The 18,843-nt window shown below is 39.5% G+C and overlaps 1 protein-coding gene across 1 annotated transcript; it reads left to right on the top strand.

The window, feature by feature from the left end:
• The first annotated feature begins 1,022 nt into the window (after nt 1-1,022).
• LOC120570764 (protein NLRC3-like) lies at nt 1,023-18,370 on the top strand. Its single transcript, XM_039819291.1, has 11 exons — nt 1,023-1,090; nt 3,166-3,271; nt 3,639-3,779; nt 6,283-6,361; nt 8,225-8,453; nt 8,689-10,456; nt 10,559-10,732; nt 10,828-11,001; nt 14,899-15,072; nt 16,035-16,081; nt 17,219-18,370. The coding sequence occupies exons 2-11, from the start codon at nt 3,180-3,182 to the stop codon at nt 17,737-17,739; spliced, it is 3,399 nt and encodes a 1,132-aa protein (XP_039675225.1). The 5' UTR covers nt 1,023-1,090; nt 3,166-3,179; the 3' UTR covers nt 17,740-18,370.
• Nucleotides 18,371-18,843: the final 473 nt, after the last annotated feature.

The following is an 18,843-nucleotide window of genomic DNA, read 5'->3' as shown; positions in this document are numbered from 1 at the left end:
AAACATTGCATAATAAAATATAACATCTACAGTAAGTACATCATTTATCAATAAATTAACAAAAGCCCTATATATAATATTCACATAAGACTTAAAAATTCATTCAACTTCAAAAATCCATATACACATTACAAAGTAAAGAAATTCAGAAAAGGATACAACATACCCACTAATGTGTGCAGCTTTGGTTTTCCCATTATCATTATTATTATCTGTTTTGCAGCAGCAGCCGCTGTCTTGATTTTTTAACGAAATGCATGTTTGCTGCACTCGCTGTTTGTGCACAGTGAGTATTTCCGCCGACCTGTGTGTTTGTGGTTGTTACCATGGTGAATCGTAGAATCGTAGAAACTGGTACTGGTACTAAGGTGTCTTGATAAGGGACATTAAAGGTCAAAGTCTCTCTCTGGTAGTTCACTCTGTCCCGTGTTGTGATCCAGATGTTTTTTCCAGGTTAAACTTTTGGTGACACTTTTCAGCTGATTGTTGATCGGTTAGTTTCATCAAACTTTAAAAATGTGTTTGTGTGTCGAAGAGTTTAATTTAGTTAGGGCTGTTAGGGTTAGCATTAACACAAACAGCTCTTAGTGTTCAGGAATACCATCTACTCTAACAACAGAAGCTAACCATGCTAACCATGGAGTGGATTCCAAATCCATATTTAAGAAGTCAAATGTAGCTCTGCTGACAAAGTGAGACAGGACTGAAGGTGATCTGTATTACTGTATTATAGCATATATTGATATTCTATCTTGATTTTTTTACATGATGTACGCTACTAAATTATATCTGATACTAAGTTAAACTGTTTTATTGCTGCACTGTTCTATACTCTATATGCTGATATATTGTATAAACGTGAGTTCTCAGTGCAGTAAAATGTCCCCTGTGTAATTTAATATTTGATATGATGACATTATTCTGATGCGTTCAGGGGAACACTGTGGAGCAGAATGCAGCTTCTCTCTCTCTCTCCCCCTCCCTTCCTCTCTCTCTCACTGGTGTACTCCCTGCTCTGTGTGTGGGAGCAGTTTTTTTCTTTGACTTGGTCTTGATGTGACGCAGATGTTTCCTCCATGTTAAACATTTGGTAAGTATCATTTTCAGCTGATTTTTTATCTTTCCCTAAACTGTAAAAATGTGTTTTGTTGGAGAAGAGTTTAGTTTGGTTAGAGTTAACTGTAACAGTTATCAACTCGTAATCCTAACTGTGTAAACCTAATCCTAGCTGTGTCAAGTTTGGGCTCGGGCAGAGAATCAGGATCACCAGCTGCTCTAACAACAGTAGCTAACCAATGCTAACCATGCTAACCATTATGGTTGATCTGTTAGTGTAGGACGAGAAATGACTCATCAAACATTACTGAAACTCACCTATATAAACACACAACTCATGAAAGAGTCTGAAGTCTCTAATGTTTATTCTGTATTGCAGTAAAAGTACCAATACACACTATCAAAGCATACTGCGTTAGTAGAAGTTAAAGTTCTGCTTTGAAGACATTACTGAGTTAAAAGTACATATTATCAGCTAAATGTACTTAGTTCATAAAATTAAAAGTACACAATTATTATCAGCTAAATTCATTAGTTGTTCCACTTCTGCTCTTCCACTTCCACTATTAGGCTACATAACAGCATACATCACACTGTTTCTCACAGAATAGAGTTGAAGTTGCTGATCTTTAGGGGACAGTTGTTCAAAACATTTAATCTGGATCAAAATGATACGGATTTGCAAATCCCATTTTTTGCTATGCAGGATCAGGTAATCTGTCTTACTTTTATGCTGGTTTTTCAACGCAACATTGGACTGGATCACCCTGACACAGTTTTGAAAACACAAACATAACATAAACATCCACTTCCAATCATAATTTCTTTTATGACCCCTCATCTGAGCCACAACAAATAAAAACAAATATACATTAACAAATAAACTGTGGATATTTTGAAAACGTCTTAAAAAAAAAAAAAAGGATAAATGTCCAATAGTTAACAAAATAAAGAATGTTCAGGGTTCTTCTTCAGCTGAGGAGGAGAGACCAGCATTTCCAAGCCTTGCTTTTAGGAGGCGGATCTGAAGTTTCGCTTTGGTTTGCTGCAGTTTGGTCAGCTTGATTTGTTCCTCTGCCAGGAGTATTTGTGCTTCTGCTCTTTCAGTTTCTTTATGATGCACCTGAGCCTGTTGAAGAACCAGACCAACCTCTGGTGTTCTGTCAGAATGAGGGACTGACTGGACGTATAGTAAGGGATGCAATTGTTAGAAATAATTTTTGACAGCCTCATCTCTGATGATTGTTTCTTTTAAATTAATACACGGTGATGAATGACAGAAAAATTGAATATTTTATTATTGTTAGTTATTGAAATCTGTTTGGGGGATTTCATGTGGACAAGATCATTTTTATTTTTATTTTACTTTACTATACTGAATATCTTAATTGGTAGTCTATGTCTACTTTATCTACTTTATCACTGTTACAACGGTTACACAAGTCAAGTGCAAAATATAAATAAAAATATATACACTAAATGATACAAATGTATTATTTGACCAATTTTAAAGTTTTACTACATTTTCTTCCTGGAATCCACCTTGAAATCCTACCCTCTGTTGGGATCAGGATAATCCTTTTGTTTTTAATCAATGTTATCTAAATCCTACTGACAAGTTTTGAACAACACAAACTGAAGGTTTGATCCAGATTAAAACTAGGATTGGATTCCGTCATCTAATGTGATTTCAGATTCCTTTTTTCCCTTTTGAACAACCCATTTTCAAGATTTCATCCAATCCGATAACCAAAATCCAATCATTTTACCTTTGAACAACTGGCCCAAGATGATTAGATGGTCAGTTAGCTCCATTTAGTGGACAGATAGTAGAACTCCATCATCTGATGTGGGACAGCTTAAATCATCAGTGAAGAATGAAGGATATGTCAGAACTTGTCAGACTACTTGATCCACCTGGGTGTCATGTATTGTATTCAACCCACAGCCATCTTCCAACTACTGAGACAGACTTGGTTTGCGTGTGCCTGAATGAAAGAGCAGCTGATTCTCTGTTTTCTACAGTATTTGTGTTGGAGAGGAATAAGAGACTAATGTGTCCTGTGATAAAAAGCTTGTTATAGTGACAGAGGTGATCTCTCCCAGCAGGTGAGGACACTGCTATGAGTCAGTGTGTGGACAGAGAGGAGGGAGCCCCTCCCTATAAAAAACCCACTCTGTGTGGGGACCTTGACAGCCAGACCAAAGCTCAGAGGTGAGATGATGATGGACTCTTCTCCATGTTAGAGCTCAGCACTCAGATCACTCCTCCATCATGATTCACACTGAAAATATATGTATGAAATATGTATGAAAAAGCCCATATTATACTCCCTTTTTTAGCATCATAGTTGTACATCATAATCTACTACAATAGATTTATATGCTTTGATGTTCAAAAAAACATGTTTCTTATACTGTGCTGAGTACCAATATACCAACTGATATAATAGGGCTCTTTAACGACGACTTTATTATTCAACAAAGCAACTGATCATCAACGGAGATGAAACAGCATCTTTCATCAGATTACATTTTGATGAACACAGAAATTACTCATCCACTGTCTTTGTTTGTATCAGGATGCAGCAGCAGAATCCAAAATCTCCTGGACCTAAACCTAAGCTTAAATCTGAATCTGGACCCAGCTGTGTGTCCATGAAGAGTGACTGGTCTATGCATTCTCCTATTTACTTTAAAGTTGGAAAAGCTGCTGAAGAAAGGTAATAATTTAAAACTGGACTCACTTTAGCCTATTTTAAGTCTCTCTGACTGTCTGCTTTGGCTTCAGATCATCAACAATTATAAGTTTGAATGCATTTTAGCAGACCACAGTGAAAATCAAAAACACAATTAACGTTAATAAGCAACAGTTAACCACCTGAGGGTTTGTCATTTACACGAAAAAAAAAAAAGAATTAAGAGTCCTGGGGCCTCATTTATATAAAACTGCATATCTTTCATATTAAAAGATGGCATCTGCAAAAACCTGAAAAGTACGCATGCACAGAAATATTCAAATTCACAAAACTGGGCGTACGCCAGGTTCTGGGTATCTGTCCTTTATATATCACAATCAGTGTGAAAATGAGCGCACGTGAATGAGCCACTGACCCCGCCTTGCCTCCTCCCATAAATTAATATGCAATTGACTATAAATGCACCCCTACATCATCCTTTTCCAATCACAAGGTTAATCCTGCTGCAGAACACGCAAGAAAAAACAAACACGACTGAGATTGAGGTGTGATCACAAAGGTGAAAGTAAGGAAAATCATGATTTATCATCTCGGATAAGCAATAAAAGAAAATCTGCAGATTGAGCAAATTTTCTGGTGTAGGTTTGTGTATGCACCGGGTTCAGAGAACCAAAACCATGGCAGAAAAAAAGGTTGATATCAAAGTGGAAATCAAGAGAATAAGAGTGGCGGCGCCACACAAAGACACTGTGCATGTCAATCCAAATTAGGCACAATAAGCAGTTTGAACCCACTGATGTAATGTTATTAATTTTTGAGAGACGCAGTCCCAAGCCAACCCGATTTATGAGGAGAAGAGGGACCCATGTGAGCCAGCGTCTCTATGGGAGGTGACAGTGTGCACCCTGGATCTGCTGTGCATGAATATAATAAATACAATAACAGAAATATTTGCAAAATTAATATAAATTAACATTGTTCTAAATAACAAGCAAATCCTTGAAAGAACTGGTTAAAACATATATGCCAATTCTCCTGCCACTTTTTCACACGCTGTTTATGACATCCAAACGGCACTGTAAAGCTGCTGCAGTCAGCCCAGTGTTTGGTGGGTCAGGTTCATTTACTACACCTTGTTCACTTACTTACACATCATCCACAGGATCAGTTGAGTTTACCCACATGTAGAGTCCGGATCAGGCCGAATTTTTCTGTCCGAGCCCGGCCCGTGTCCGAAAGAGTCGTGACCGAACCCGGCCCGAGCCCGACACAATTAAAATCTAATTTTTTTTTCATACTAATGACACATGTAGGCTATGTTTTTCTGTGGAAAGCCCGCTTTTATTAAGCAACTGTAGGAAGGCATTTGGAAATGTCAACAGATGAGCGCACACGGGGAAACAAGCGCACATTAATAAGCTGTTAAAATGTTCAATGTGTTAACCTTTCCTGCTTGCTTCTTTTCCGACCCGTGATCAGAAAACAAGGGGAGACTCGTTACCTCCAGGGCCGACGTTATAAAATGAATAACGTCAGGGTTAAAATCCTGTTTCTGGTGAGCAAATTAATGAACTTGGCTTTCAGTCTTGTGTTTATTTCAGACACCGCACACACTGTGTACAAAAATTAAACTTATTCTACTAGCCCGACCCGAACCTGACCATAATTTCTATATATCTGTCCGAACCTGTCCCGGCCCGTCAGGTACCGCCAGGACCCGTCGGGCTCGGTTCGGGTATCCATGCCTTACCCACATGACACTGCGTTTCATCTTGATACCATGGGCTTGACAACCGGCGTACGCAACCTTTTGTTTGTACGCAAAGTTTATACATGAGGTCCCTGCTGTTTTCAGGAAAATGAAGAGTTGACTCGCTTTACTTTTTAATAAGACTATATAATAAGATCATTATTAAAGTTAAGGCTTTTGGGAGGATATCAAGTCAGTCCTGATCAATCGGTCCAAGTAAAGTTACAAGTCCATTGCTATTGTCATCTGCTAAATCCGGGTTCTGGTCACGGTGGCAACAGGTCAAGAAAGGTAGCCCAGACATCCCTCTCACTAGCTACGGTTTCAAGCTCCTACTGGGGGATCCCAAGTCTTGCCCAGGCCAGATGAGATATATAATCCTTCTATCGTGTTGTTGGTCTACCCTGGGGTCTCCTCCCAGCTGGACTTGCCTGGAAGACCTCCAATGGTAAGCGCCCAGGAGAAATCCTTACCAGAAGATGGAACCACCTCAGCTGGCTCCTTTTGGCGCAAGAGAGCAACAGCTCTACTCCAAACTCCCTCCGGATGTCGATGGCCCCGGTACCCCATATCATCATCATTGGTTTTCCTGGTTATGCAGAACCTCTTGTGTTGAAGTTTATGAACTCTATTTTTCAGGCTTGTCATAGGAAGCTGAATAATGTTCCTCCTTCCATCTAGCACCTATGCTGCTGAGGCTTGGAGGAAGACCCAGCCAGTTGTGTAGGTTGCAGATTTTAATAACAAATGTTCTTAAACTTGATGTTTTTTCCACAGAATTCAGCTGAAGATTTCAGATGGCCTTGGTTTTCAGTCTGCCCAGCTGCATCAAACAGACCTGGACTCCATATTTAAGGTGTGTACGTACAAACTCTAAACTAGATGAGGTTAAAAGTTGTCTCGTGATATCATTAAACAAGTGCAGAATTCCGTCGGTAGTACGGAGGACCAATTAATTTGAACTCATTCGGTGCCAAATTTCTGTACCTTTAGAGCGTCTTTCACAGAGAGCAGGGCTTAGCTCCGACACACACGCAGAGGTGTGGTGCAGACAGAGTGAGATTTATGCTGCCTCTGCAGTGTGTTAAAGTCACAGTGAGACACTGCAATGCCAGTAAAGGGGACACAAGTGTGGTTACAGTTTCAAAACTTCATGCAGACAGAATTTGCTGCAATATAATATAATATAGTGAGATCGCCGTGCAGTTAATGTTTAACTCCTGAGACAGGTGGAAGTTGGTGTCTAACTGACAGGCACAAGACAAAAGGGTCCATGTGCCATTGTGACAGACTGACAGGCTGAGATTGTACAGGCAACCCAACTTTATCGCTATAGTACCTTTCAGCAATAAGGCAATTTAAAGTGATTTACATAAAACATTAAAGAGCAATTAAAAACGGTCATGAAAAAAAAGAATAAGATACAAATACACAAATAAAACTTATAGTGCATTGTAAGAAATTAATAATTTTTTATTAATAGGTTGCAGGCATGGGTTTGGGAGTAGAGAGAGACGCCGCAGTTATTTTGGGAAACTGTAACCACACTTGTGTCCCCTTTACTGGCATTGCCGTGTCTCACTGTGACTTTAACACACTGCAGAGGCAGCATAAATCTCACTCTGTGCCCTGCTGTGCCCTGCTACGCCCTGCAGTGCCCTGCTGCACCATGAACTACTACAACTACTATTTCTAGTCATAGTTCCATTATCTTTATTATTATAATAATTGCCACTGTTCATCGTACCCTCAGCTGGCACTGTCAGACACCGCCTACCAAGAGCCTGGGTCTGTCCAAGGTTTCTCTCTAAAAGGAAGTTTTTCCTTGCTAGTGTTGCACTAAGGCCATGTCCACACGTGCCAAAACAATTATTTTTTTCCCTATCTTCCCTGGCATCGTTTCAAGAATATATGAGTCCAAACGGAACCATTTGTAAATCACTCAACACGCTACTTCATATTCCAGGCCTATAGGTGGCACTGTTTCTGCTACAGAAATTCACCAAAAAACACACAAGAAGAGGCGGAGCATGCATATGAAGCTTGCATATTGTATACTAACAGACAGTAGAAGAAGAAACCATAACACAAGAAGAAGACGACGAAAATAGCAAGAAACCAGAATCGTTTGTGTGTTGTTGTTATGAGACGTCATCTCGGGGTAAGAGGTCGAATGCTAGAGGTTGAGGGGTGTGGCACTGACATCATCGAAACGCAACTATGTGGCTTTGCTTTCCAAACGAAAACGCAAGGGTGCCGTTTTTTTCAACCTGGGAACAGGTTTCAAAAAGTGCATCTTCAGGCAGTGCGTTTACAGGATTTGTTTGACGATCGGTCAAAACGATGCAAACGTGCATTTGCACCAAAAAGCGTTTCCATGTGGATGGCCCATTAATAAATAAAGTGTCTTGAGATAACTCTTGTTATGATTTGATACTATAAATCAAATTGAATTTGAATTTTTAGGTCTGAAGAGTTGTTTTATACAAGAAAGAAGCCATTTGAGTTTGTGGCAAAACCTTTCACGGTGCTCATTTTTCATTTTGTGACTTTTGGTTTGAATAAAAGTCATATTTCATCATTTAGGTTTTCTTCAGAATAGTGTTAAAATCTCGTCTTGTTTTCATGAACCAACTCTCATGTCTCATCTTGTGAGCTGAGTGTCATGTCACACCCCTAGTTCTTTACATTAAATATTCAGTTTATCGTTGTGTTTCAGCTGCTGGAGGAGAACATTGTGACCTTTGTGAAGAATGAACTGAAGAAGATCCAGAAGGTTCTGAATCCAGACCACCCAAAATTCTTAGAGAGTCAGAAGAAGGCTGAGGATGTGTTGGACGGTGAGGATGAAGAGCAGAGTAGGAGCAGCAGAGATGCATTTCTGAAGATTACACTGCACTTCCTGAGGAGATTGGAGCAGGAGGAGCTGGCTGACTGTCTGCAGAACAGTAAGAGGACATAAGAGTTTACATGATGGAAAGGAAGAGGAAATTAAGTCAAAATGGGAAAAACCTGTATATATATATATATATATATATATATATATATATATATATATATATATATATATATATACACACTATATTGCACACATCTGCATCAGATCCAAGGCTGTTTTTCTTAAAACTGATACAGCCTTAAATGTTTAGATTCTCTGATGTAATTTGTTGTTTGTTTATTCAGGAACTCGTGTTGCAGTATGCCGCCCCAAATTCAAGTCCAACTTGGAGAAGAAGTTTCAGTGTGTATTTGAGGGGATTGCTAAAGCAGGAAACCCAACCTTTCTGAGTAAGATGTTCACAGAGATCTACATCACCAATGGAGGGACTTTAAAGGTCAATGAAGAACATGAGGTCAGACAGATTGAAATAGCATCCAGGAAACCAAACAGACCAGAAACAGCAATCAGATGTGAAGACATCTTTAAAACCCCACCTGGAAGAGATGAACCAATCAGAACAGTGATGACAAAGGGAGTGGCTGGGATCGGGAAAACTGTCTTAACACAGAAGTTCACTCTGGACTGGGCTGAAGGCAAAGCCAACCAGGACATCCAGTTCACATTTCCATTCACTTTCAGAGAGCTGAATGTGCTGGAAGACAAAAAGTACAGCTTAGTGGAACTTGTTCATCACTTCTTCAGTGAAACCAAAGAAGCAGGGATCTGCAGCTTTGAAAAAATCCCGGTTGTGTTCATCTTTGATGGTCTGGATGAGTGTCGACTTCCTCTGGACTTCCACAACACTGAGATCCTGACTGATGTTACAGAGTCCACCTCAGTGGGTGTGCTTCTGACAAACCTCATCAGGGGGAAACTGCTTCCCTCAGCTCGCCTCTGGATAACCACAAGACCTGCAGCAGCCAATCAGATCCCTCCTGTGTGTGTTGACATGGTGACAGAGATCAGAGGGTTCACTGACCCACAGAAGGAGGAGTACTTCAGGAAGAGATACAGAGACAAGAAGCAGGCCAGCAGAATCATCTCCCACATCAAGACGTCAAGAAGCCTCCACATCATGTGCCACATCCCAGTCTTCTGCTGGATCACTGCTACAGTTCTAGAGAAGTTGTTGAAGACCATAGGGGGAGGAGAGCTGCCCAAAACCCTGTCTGAGATGTACATCCACTTCCTGGTGGTTCAGTCCAAACTGAAGAACATCAAATATCATGGAAAATCTGAGATAGATCAACACTGGAGTCCAGAGACCAGGAAGATGATTGAGTCTCTGGGAAAACTAGCCTTTGAGCAGCTGCAGAAAGGCAACCTGATCTTTTATGAATCAGACCTGACAGAGTGTGGCATCGATATCAGAGCAGCCTCAGTGTACTCAGGAGTGTTCACACAGATCTTTAAAGAGGAGAGTGGACTGTACCAGGACAAGGTGTTCTGCTTTATCCATCTGAGTGTTCAGGAGTTTCTGGCTGCTCTTCATGTCCATCTGACATTCATCAACTCTGGAGTCAATCTGCTGTCAGAAGAACAATCAACATCAACATGTTTCTACCAGAGTGCTGTGGACAAGGCCTTAGAGAGTCCAAATGGACACCTGGACTTGTTCCTCCGCTTTCTCCTGGGTCTTTCACTGCAGCCCAATCAGAAACACCTACAAGGTCTGATGACATATGCAGGACGTAGCTCACAGACCTGTCAGGAAACAGTCAAGTACATCAAGAAACGGATCAGTGAGAATCTGTCTTCAGAGAGAAGCATCAATCTGTTCCATTGTCTGAATGAACTGAATGATGGTTATCTAGTGGAGCAGATCCAACAGTCCCTGAGTTCAGGAAGTCTCTCCACAGATGAACTGTCTCCTGCTCAATGGTCAGCTCTGGTCTTCATCTTACTGTCATCAGAAAAAGATCTGGATGTGTTTGATCTGAAGAAATACTCTGCTTCAGAGGAGGCTCTTTTGAGGCTGCTGCCAGTGATCAAAGCCTCCAACAAAGCTATGTATGTTCACACAGAACTATCCAGATTAAATGGAGTTTTTCTTTAATTTTAATTTGTTTTTGTTTGTAGCTGTGTTCTTATGTGTTGCTGATTCCTCTTCAGACTGAGTGGCTGTAACCTGTCAGAGAGAAGCTGTGAAGCTCTGTCTTCAGTTCTAAGCTCCCAGTCATCTAGTCTGAGAGAGCTGGACCTGAGTATCAACAACCTACAGGATTCAGGAGTGAAACATCTGTTCTCTGGATTGGAGAGTCCACACTGCAGACTGGAAACTCTCAGGTTGGTGCTCGGCTATTTGAAAATGATGAACCTCTAAGTTGTTATTTTTGTCATGTATTCATTATTGGATGGCCTTTCTATTGAATCTCTTTTAGGTTGAGTGGCTGTACATTGTCAGAGAGAATATGTGAAACTCTGCCCTCAGTTCTCAGCTCCCAGTCCTCTAGTCTGAGAGAGCTGGACCTGAGTAACAACGACCTGCAGGATTTAGGAGTGGAGCTGGTGTCGGCAGGACTGAAGAGTCCACACTGCAGACTGGAAACTCTCAGGTTGGTGGTTAGGACTTGAGTAACAATGCAAGCTAAAGCAACATTGTGGAACATTCATATATTTTTTTCCCGATTTGTGTGCCTACAGTGTCACAGTAATTTACTTCTACACTGCTGTCATAAATATCGATAACTCTACATGTGCATTTGTTATGATTACATTACTTGTAATTAAAATCTAGCGAGTCAACATCTCTGCTAACCAGCAGCCAATGGTGCAACAACACAAGACATAGCAAGCCAGCTAATATTACTTACTATGAATGAATGAAGGTTTCTTCAGTTACTAAACATAAAACATAATATAAGTACAGCAGGTTAATTACAAACAAGGGTGGTAACCGAAAAGTTGTAGGCTGAAGCCATAGCTTATTATGCCTACCCTATTTACAAAACAACATCTACCCATCAGAAGTTAAACATAAACAATATACATGCATAAACATATATATTCATACATACACACTTACATATATACATACTATATATAATCTCATATGCATACACATATACATACATACACATACATATGCCTGCACATATACGTAAACACATACCTATACGATTTTACTTAGGCAACCTTATATTTGAAAAAATTTAAGTTTTAAACTGTTTTTTGAAATAATGAATGGAATTACTCCTCTTAAGATCATTGGTGAGACCATTCCACAAGTCGACCCCTTTTACCGAAATGGATTTCATTTTAAAGTTTGTTCGGACCATTTGTTTATTAAACATGTTCTCTCCTCTTAAGTTATATTTCTGTTCCCTTTTTTCAAACAAACATAGTATGTTTTCAGGCAATATTTTCCTATAGACTTTAAAAATAAAAACAGCTGTATTCAGACTGAGAAGATCAGAACATTTTATTGCTATAAATTTGCAAAATATCGAGTTTGTCGGTTCATTATACAGTGAATGATTGACTATCCTTGTAGCTTTTTTTTGTAAAATAAAAATAGGTTTTGTGTTTGTGGTGTAGGCATGGCCCCATATTTCAACACAGTAAGAAAAGTATGGAACAATAAGAGAACAATACAGAATATACAGAGATGGCTTATTTAGGACATACTTGGTTTTATGTAGTATAGCTATTGTTTTAGACATTTTTGATTGAACATGAGCGATGTGTGCTTTCCAGGATAATTTATGGTCTAATATTATTCCAAGAAATTTATTTTCATTCACCCTTTCTAATACCACATCATCAACCTTTAAGCTCATGCTGGTTTTAATTTGACGATTACTAAATATAATGTATTTAGTTTTACTTAGATTAAAGGATAGTTTATTTTGGTCAAACCATCGCTTGATTCTGGATAGTTCTCTGGTCACATTAGCAATTAGTTGGTGAAGATTATCCCCAGATACATACAAAGTTGTGTCATCTGCGAATAAAACACATTTTAACAAATCGGATACCTTACAGATGGCATTAATATATAAAATAAACAACTTAGGACCAATCAAAGATCCCTGGGGCACCCCACAAGTTACTTTGCACATTTCTGAATGTTGATCATTAAAATGTACATACTGGTATCTGTAGTCAAGATAACTTTCTAACCATGAGAAAGCACGGCCTCTGAAACCATACTGCTCTAGTTTGTTCATTAACAATTTATGATCTATGGTATCAAAGGCTTTTTTTAGATCAACAGAAACACCCAGAGAAAAATACTTTTTATCTAATGCGGATGCTATATAATCCACTAATTTAATAACTGCCATCGAAGTCGATCGGCCGCTCCTAAATCTATATTGATCATCACTTAATATTATACATTTTTCTATGAAGCTATCAAGCCTCTTCAGAAAGAGTTTTTCCAGTATTTTGGAAAATTGGGACAATGATGAAATTAGTCTATAATTAGAATATAAATGACTGTCACCACTCTTAATAAACTCTTAATAGTCCAAGAAGGTCAGCTCGCTGTCCTGCCCTTTTTTTATTTCGCGAAACCTCTGCAACAACTAAAAGCCAGTCAGATTTTTTCTGGCAGCAGCTCGGCCACTCTCTTCTGTTCTCTTTTTAGCTTCCTTTACTGTGTTCAGCTTACCTTTCCTATACCCTGAGGAAGGCTCAAGCTGATGTGACGGTCCCCTTTGTGACAGTCTCACTACGTTGTGTCTGTAAATCTGCATGTGCACATGGGAAAACCAGACCGAATCAGGATAGGCATGTTCACATCACAGACAGAGACATAGAAGCCCACAGCAGTTATCAGGAGTTCTACTTTTTATTAAACTTGTTTTAACTGCTTTTATAGTATAGTGGAAATTGTTATTTTCAACACAAGTATGACAATAAAATAAATGAAATAAAACCTCAGCTTCTAAGGCCTTTCTGCTGTATAAGAATACAGTATATGAAATAGTATAGTGTCTTTGACACCAGCATGTAGCTTCTACAGTAACATTAAACATTTTTCATTTTCATTTAATTAAAGTCAACATCAAATACAGTGACAGGTACCTGCCCATGGGGAAACCAGACCAAATCAGGATAGGCATGTTGACATCACAGACAGAGACATAAAAGTCCTACACAACGCACAGTAAGTCAGAACAGAGCATTCAGCTCTGAGCCTAAAATTAGTGACTCACGAATTAAAGTGATGGTTCGGAGTTATTTCACCCTAGGGTCCTTTGCACCATGACCTCGAGCCAAACACCCCCCCCCCCAGAAGCTTTTTTCACTTGGGTCTAACATTGGGAGCGTTGGCATAGAGTAGCCAGCGCAGGGGCTAATGGACCCACGTTTGTATCTCGTAAATGACCCCACTAATAATGCCCAAAATGATACCAAACGTCTACACTAGTACAAATAGGTTATGTACTCATAAAACGATGGATTGGAAAGTTTGTAAGTACACCAGAAGTTTGTGTAAATAACACTTGCCTGCTGGCTTCTGCTCTCTGCTGTTGTTGTTGCTGCTCTAAGACGAGTGCTTAGGGACGTCTACAAATTACAACACCGAAAAGAGATGCAACAAAAATATTTTTTAATTTAACTTTTCTTTTTTAAGTAAGTGCTGTAGTATAACTAGCAGAAGACAAGTAATAATTGAGGTAAGTTTGGAGACATTACCTTATTTAATCATTAAATTAATAAATATTTTTGTTGTATCCTTTCGGTAGTAATTTGTAGACTGCCCTCACTTCGTCTAACTGCAGGTACAGCAGCAGCAACAGAAAGCAGAAGAGAGCAGGCAAGTGTTCCAAACGTTACGTTGTACAAAACTTTCCAATCCATCGTTTTTATGAATACAAATATTTACGTACTAGTGTATCATAACGTTGGTATTCGAACATTAATAGTGGGAAAGTCATTTGGACTAAGCTATTCTGCTGATAACGCTACTCTACGCTAACGCTCCCAATGTTAAACCCAGGTGAAAAAAGCCTCTGGGGGGGTGTTTGGCTCGAGGTCATGGTGCAAAGGACCCTAGGGTGAAATTACTCCGAACCATCACTTTAAGCTGGATTAACAGGCAGCTTCAACAACAGCAGAACGGAGCGATTAAATGCATTCCCTGTCAAAAATCTATACTAGCGTAAACCTACTTCCTTATCCAGCTGCTGCAGTAATTATGCAGAGGAGGAGAAATCAGTCTCCACAAAATCATTGCATGTTTATTTATTTGTGCTTTAGAATGTAATCACTGCAAAACAATGATAAACTAAGGTTTATTTCTCTCTCTCTCTACTGGGAAATGACAATTTCAAGTAGCTACACAACATTAGTTCTTGTTGTGTACAGCTGTACTGTAGAGCCCTGCCCATTTCTAGCACTCAAGGTCATTGTTATGTATTTCTCCCAGGTTGTGGCCCAGGTCGTACCGCAATTGTCATGACCAACTCTGTGTGTGTGTGTGTGTGTGTGTGTGTGTGTAGTCTCTCAGGCTGTATGATCTCAGTGGAAGGCTGTACTTCTCTGGCCTCAGCTCTGAGCTCCAACCCCTCCCATCTGAGGTTGCTGGACCTGAGCTACAATCATCCGGGAGATTCAGGAGTGAAGTTGCTTTCTACTTTACTAGAGGATCCAAATTGCAGACTGGACACTCTCAGGTATCGACGGACGAACACGTTTTTCGTCACTGAGAAACTCTGGTTCATGTTTAATGGAGGATCTAAGTGAAGGTGTATTACAGGGGTTCTCAATCTTATCACATAAATACTTATTTGTATTCAAGGTGAGAGCTCTGGAACAATTCGATTGGCATTAACAAAATAAGATTTAATCAACTTACATATCCCTTTTATGCAACATACATTCCAGTTGAGTACTCACTTTTCCTAGTCAACTTTTGTAGCAATACAGGAAGGTGAAATTCAGTAACAGTACCAAACGGGACCTTTTTTGGTAGCTTACCTTTCTCTAACAAAATAATTAAAGTAAGGTGGAAAAATAAGCCAAACGTATTTATCCTATTTACATGTCATTTATTTAGACCATTTTACACACCAAACTAAATAAAACCCCTCCAAACCTCCAGCCTGTCAGTCTGTCACCAGGGCATAGAGAATGCTGTTGTGCATGTCTCAGAGTAAATCCGCCTACACATGATAGGCGGCAAATCCGCTCTGCGCCGGTCATTCCATTGATTTCCTACGGGGAGGGCGTTGGCACCCAACTATGCACTGCGCTACCCCTGGTGTTGCGCACCGATTGGATTTGCTGCTTTGCGCTGCTCTCAAGCCACTGACTTTTCGAAGGCGCAACCAATAAGATAATGGCATGTCGTTATCTAGCAACAGGAAATAGCTTCCTTGCCACCCTTGATGATGTTTACCTGCGCTGCACTTTGCTCTGCGCCCTACCTAGCGGTGCGCAGAGAGAAAATCATGTATCATGTGTAAGCGGCTTAAGTGTAACCACACGGTGATAGCTTTAGCAGCATTGTCCTGACTTAAACTTGGTCAAGCTGCAGAGTCTCACTCCATCTCATTTTACACTATGATGGATAAACCTTGAAATCATCCTAAGTCCTGGTGTATGAAGTTGATTGTGTCTTTGTTTCTTCCTGCAGGGTGGACCATGGTGGACCGCAGAGACTTATACCTGGTCTGAGGAATTGTGAGTGTGTTTTAAGTTTGCTCTAAGAGAACTTAGCTGCATGTTACACTAGTTTAACCCCTTCCTGTCGCTGGAAGTATAATATAAGATGAGGTTACTTATTATTTCAATGTTTTACTGAACAGGATCGTGAGTGCTTAGCAGTTGATGGTGAATTGTCTAAATCTCCCTTTACGAGTGGATGTTATTATTATAGACATAAGTAATTATAAAGAAATAATTAAGAAACAATAGCATGGTGCCTCCACTGTGGAAGTACTTAACTTACACACTAGGAGCTATATCTGTATTTCCCCAGAAACAAATGTCAAGTATTTTAAATGTAAACCGTAGTAAAATGAAATGTTCAGGACAGACAAGTAAAATGTATAACGCGAAGTAATGTATTTTACTATTCTGGTTTCTCTTTCTGTGTTGTATTCAAGTATTTTGTCTTAGTCTTTTTTTAAGATATCACTTTATGTTATTCATAAACATCTTCATTGCTTTTACAGGCTCAAATAAAACTCTAAACATGTGTCACACAAATCCACAAACTGAACACGTTGATCCAACAGAACTAATAAATACATGAATCAATAGTCGAGCCAGCAGAAAGCTAACTTTGTTTCTTCATTTTTTATTCACACATAAGTTGTGTTCAAGTAGCCTTCACTTTTCTTCTCTGGATGTTTTTAATTAATAAGCATTGAAAAAACTCATAACTGTTCATAAACACAACACGGTATAATTAATGTCACAAAGATGTTTAAAAGGAGAATAAAGTGAGATGAGGTAGATTTATCTTCCAGTTCCTCCCTGTTGGGAGACCTGGTATCAGATATACGACACATACGCAAACATACCATAAATACAAATTTTTCATACCTAAACTGGTATTTCTATAAAGTAAACATCAGCTAATACCCGTTTTAGAAAGCAGATGGTTCAGAACTGCTTTGTGCTGCAGTAGAAGAAGATGTGACAGTTTTATTAGTGAGACTTTATTCAGTTCATGTTTCTAGATTTGGATCATCAGCTGTCATCATCGGGTCAACACGAAGACAAGAAGCTGAACACTGTTGACATGTTGACTCTCATGTTCACTAACTGTTCATGTTGTTTTAACCTGCAGTTGTGTCTTGTTCTCTCCATCAGATGTCTGTGAACTGGAACTGGACACAAACACAGTAAACAGAAAACTCAAACTGTCTGACAACAACAGGAAGGTGACATGTGTGAGAGAAGATCAGTCATATCCTGATCATCCAGACAGATTTTATGGCTGGGCTCAGCTTCTGTGTAGAAATGGTCTGACTGGTCGCTGTTACTGGGAGGTCGAGAGGAGAGGAGAGGTTTCTATAGCAGTGAGTTACAGAGGAATCGGAAGGAAAGGAGACAGTAACTGGGGGTTTGGATGGAATGATCATTCCTGGAGTCTGAGGTGCTCTGATGATGATGGTTACTCTGTCTGGCACAATAAGAGAAACACATCCATCACCACCTCCTCTTCTTCTGACAGAGTAGCAGTGTATGTGGATGTTCCTGCTGGCTCTCTTTCCTTCTACACAGTCTCCTCTGACTCACTGATCCACCTCCACACCTTCAACACCACATTTACTCAACCTCTTTATCCTGGGTTTATGGTCTTGTCAGCTGGTTCCTCAGTGTCTCTGTGACCTCTGCAGGACTGAGAGTCTCTCTTGTGGACAGAAACACTGACTGAAGATCAGCTGCTTGAATCAAAGTTCAGTGTGTTCACCATCACACACACTGCACTGTGAAGCAGATCTGAGCCTCAAACACAAAAACAGTCATCTGATTTCATCTCTGGGATTATCAACATTTGAACTGTTGGACTAAAAACACTTCATGATATGTAACATCTAAAAAATAATCAACTGTTATTGTTAAAAGCAGTTTAATGCTGACAGCTAAATGGTGTAAAAGTTTGTCTCTATTTCACTGTGTTGGATTCCAACACGAGACGTACGACAGTCTGCAGCTGCCGTTGTCTGAAAAACAACACATATGTTGCATTCACTTGAAATAAGCCTCTAAAACTTGACTAAAATGACGAGACTTTTAGTCGACTAACACTTGACTAACAAAAACGTTTGGCACAAGACTGACAAAATTAACACTAGTGTGCAGGTTGCGATATATGAAAAAAAAACAGATGGGGGGTGTTAAGTTAACTGACTTGAACTTGACGTGAAAGTATAAGCGGAGCGTCTGTTTTATATTGTTATTTATTCCATACATGTGCACGGCCAACACAGTCTCACTCCCTACTCGTCAAATGTATGACGCATGGTCAAGGACCCTGGCGTCAAGTTTCAACGAAATAGGGGTACCCTTGACGTTATTTTTTCGCCGAGGGGTCCGTCAGATAGACATTCATGTTATTCCCTCACCGTCGGATATCGACGAAAGAAAAAAACACGCCCCCCGCCCCTTAACTCGAAATCTATGACAGTTATTATTGGTATTTTTAGCCCAATAACCACTGTTTTAATCAACATTATTCATGAGATATTATCATGGTTTATATGTATTTATTTTAATGTTATTATTTCGGTCTATTTCGGCCAGGGAAGCTGGGTTTCTTTTTTGTTGATTTATATTTTTTAAACTATAAGGCTACATCTATCAACATTTATTTAGATGTTATCATGGTATTCATTTCTTTATTTTAATAATATTATTTCGGTCTTATTACCGGTGAAATATTACAGTATATGCTGTAATACAGAACATTACGATATGATCCTAGCAGGACG

Source organism: Perca fluviatilis, chromosome 2, assembly GCF_010015445.1.
Source record: "Perca fluviatilis chromosome 2, GENO_Pfluv_1.0, whole genome shotgun sequence".
NCBI classification, from domain to species: Eukaryota; Metazoa; Chordata; class Actinopteri; order Perciformes; family Percidae; genus Perca; species Perca fluviatilis.
Note: the sequence above shows the minus strand (reverse complement) of the source record. Positions and strands in the feature narration are given on the sequence as shown.

Excerpts from the sequence above, each read along its gene's own strand:
- LOC120570764 (XM_039819291.1), top strand. The coding sequence starts at position 3,180 with ATGAGTCAGTGTGTGGACAGAGAGGAGGGAGCCCCTCCCTATAAAAAA. Across the intron at positions 10,457-10,558 it reads AAAGCCTCCAACAAAGCTAT|ACTGAGTGGCTGTAACCTGT; the intron begins GTATGTTCACAC and ends ATTCCTCTTCAG. Across the intron at positions 16,082-17,218 it reads TATACCTGGTCTGAGGAATT|ATGTCTGTGAACTGGAACTG; the intron begins GTGAGTGTGTTT and ends TCTCTCCATCAG.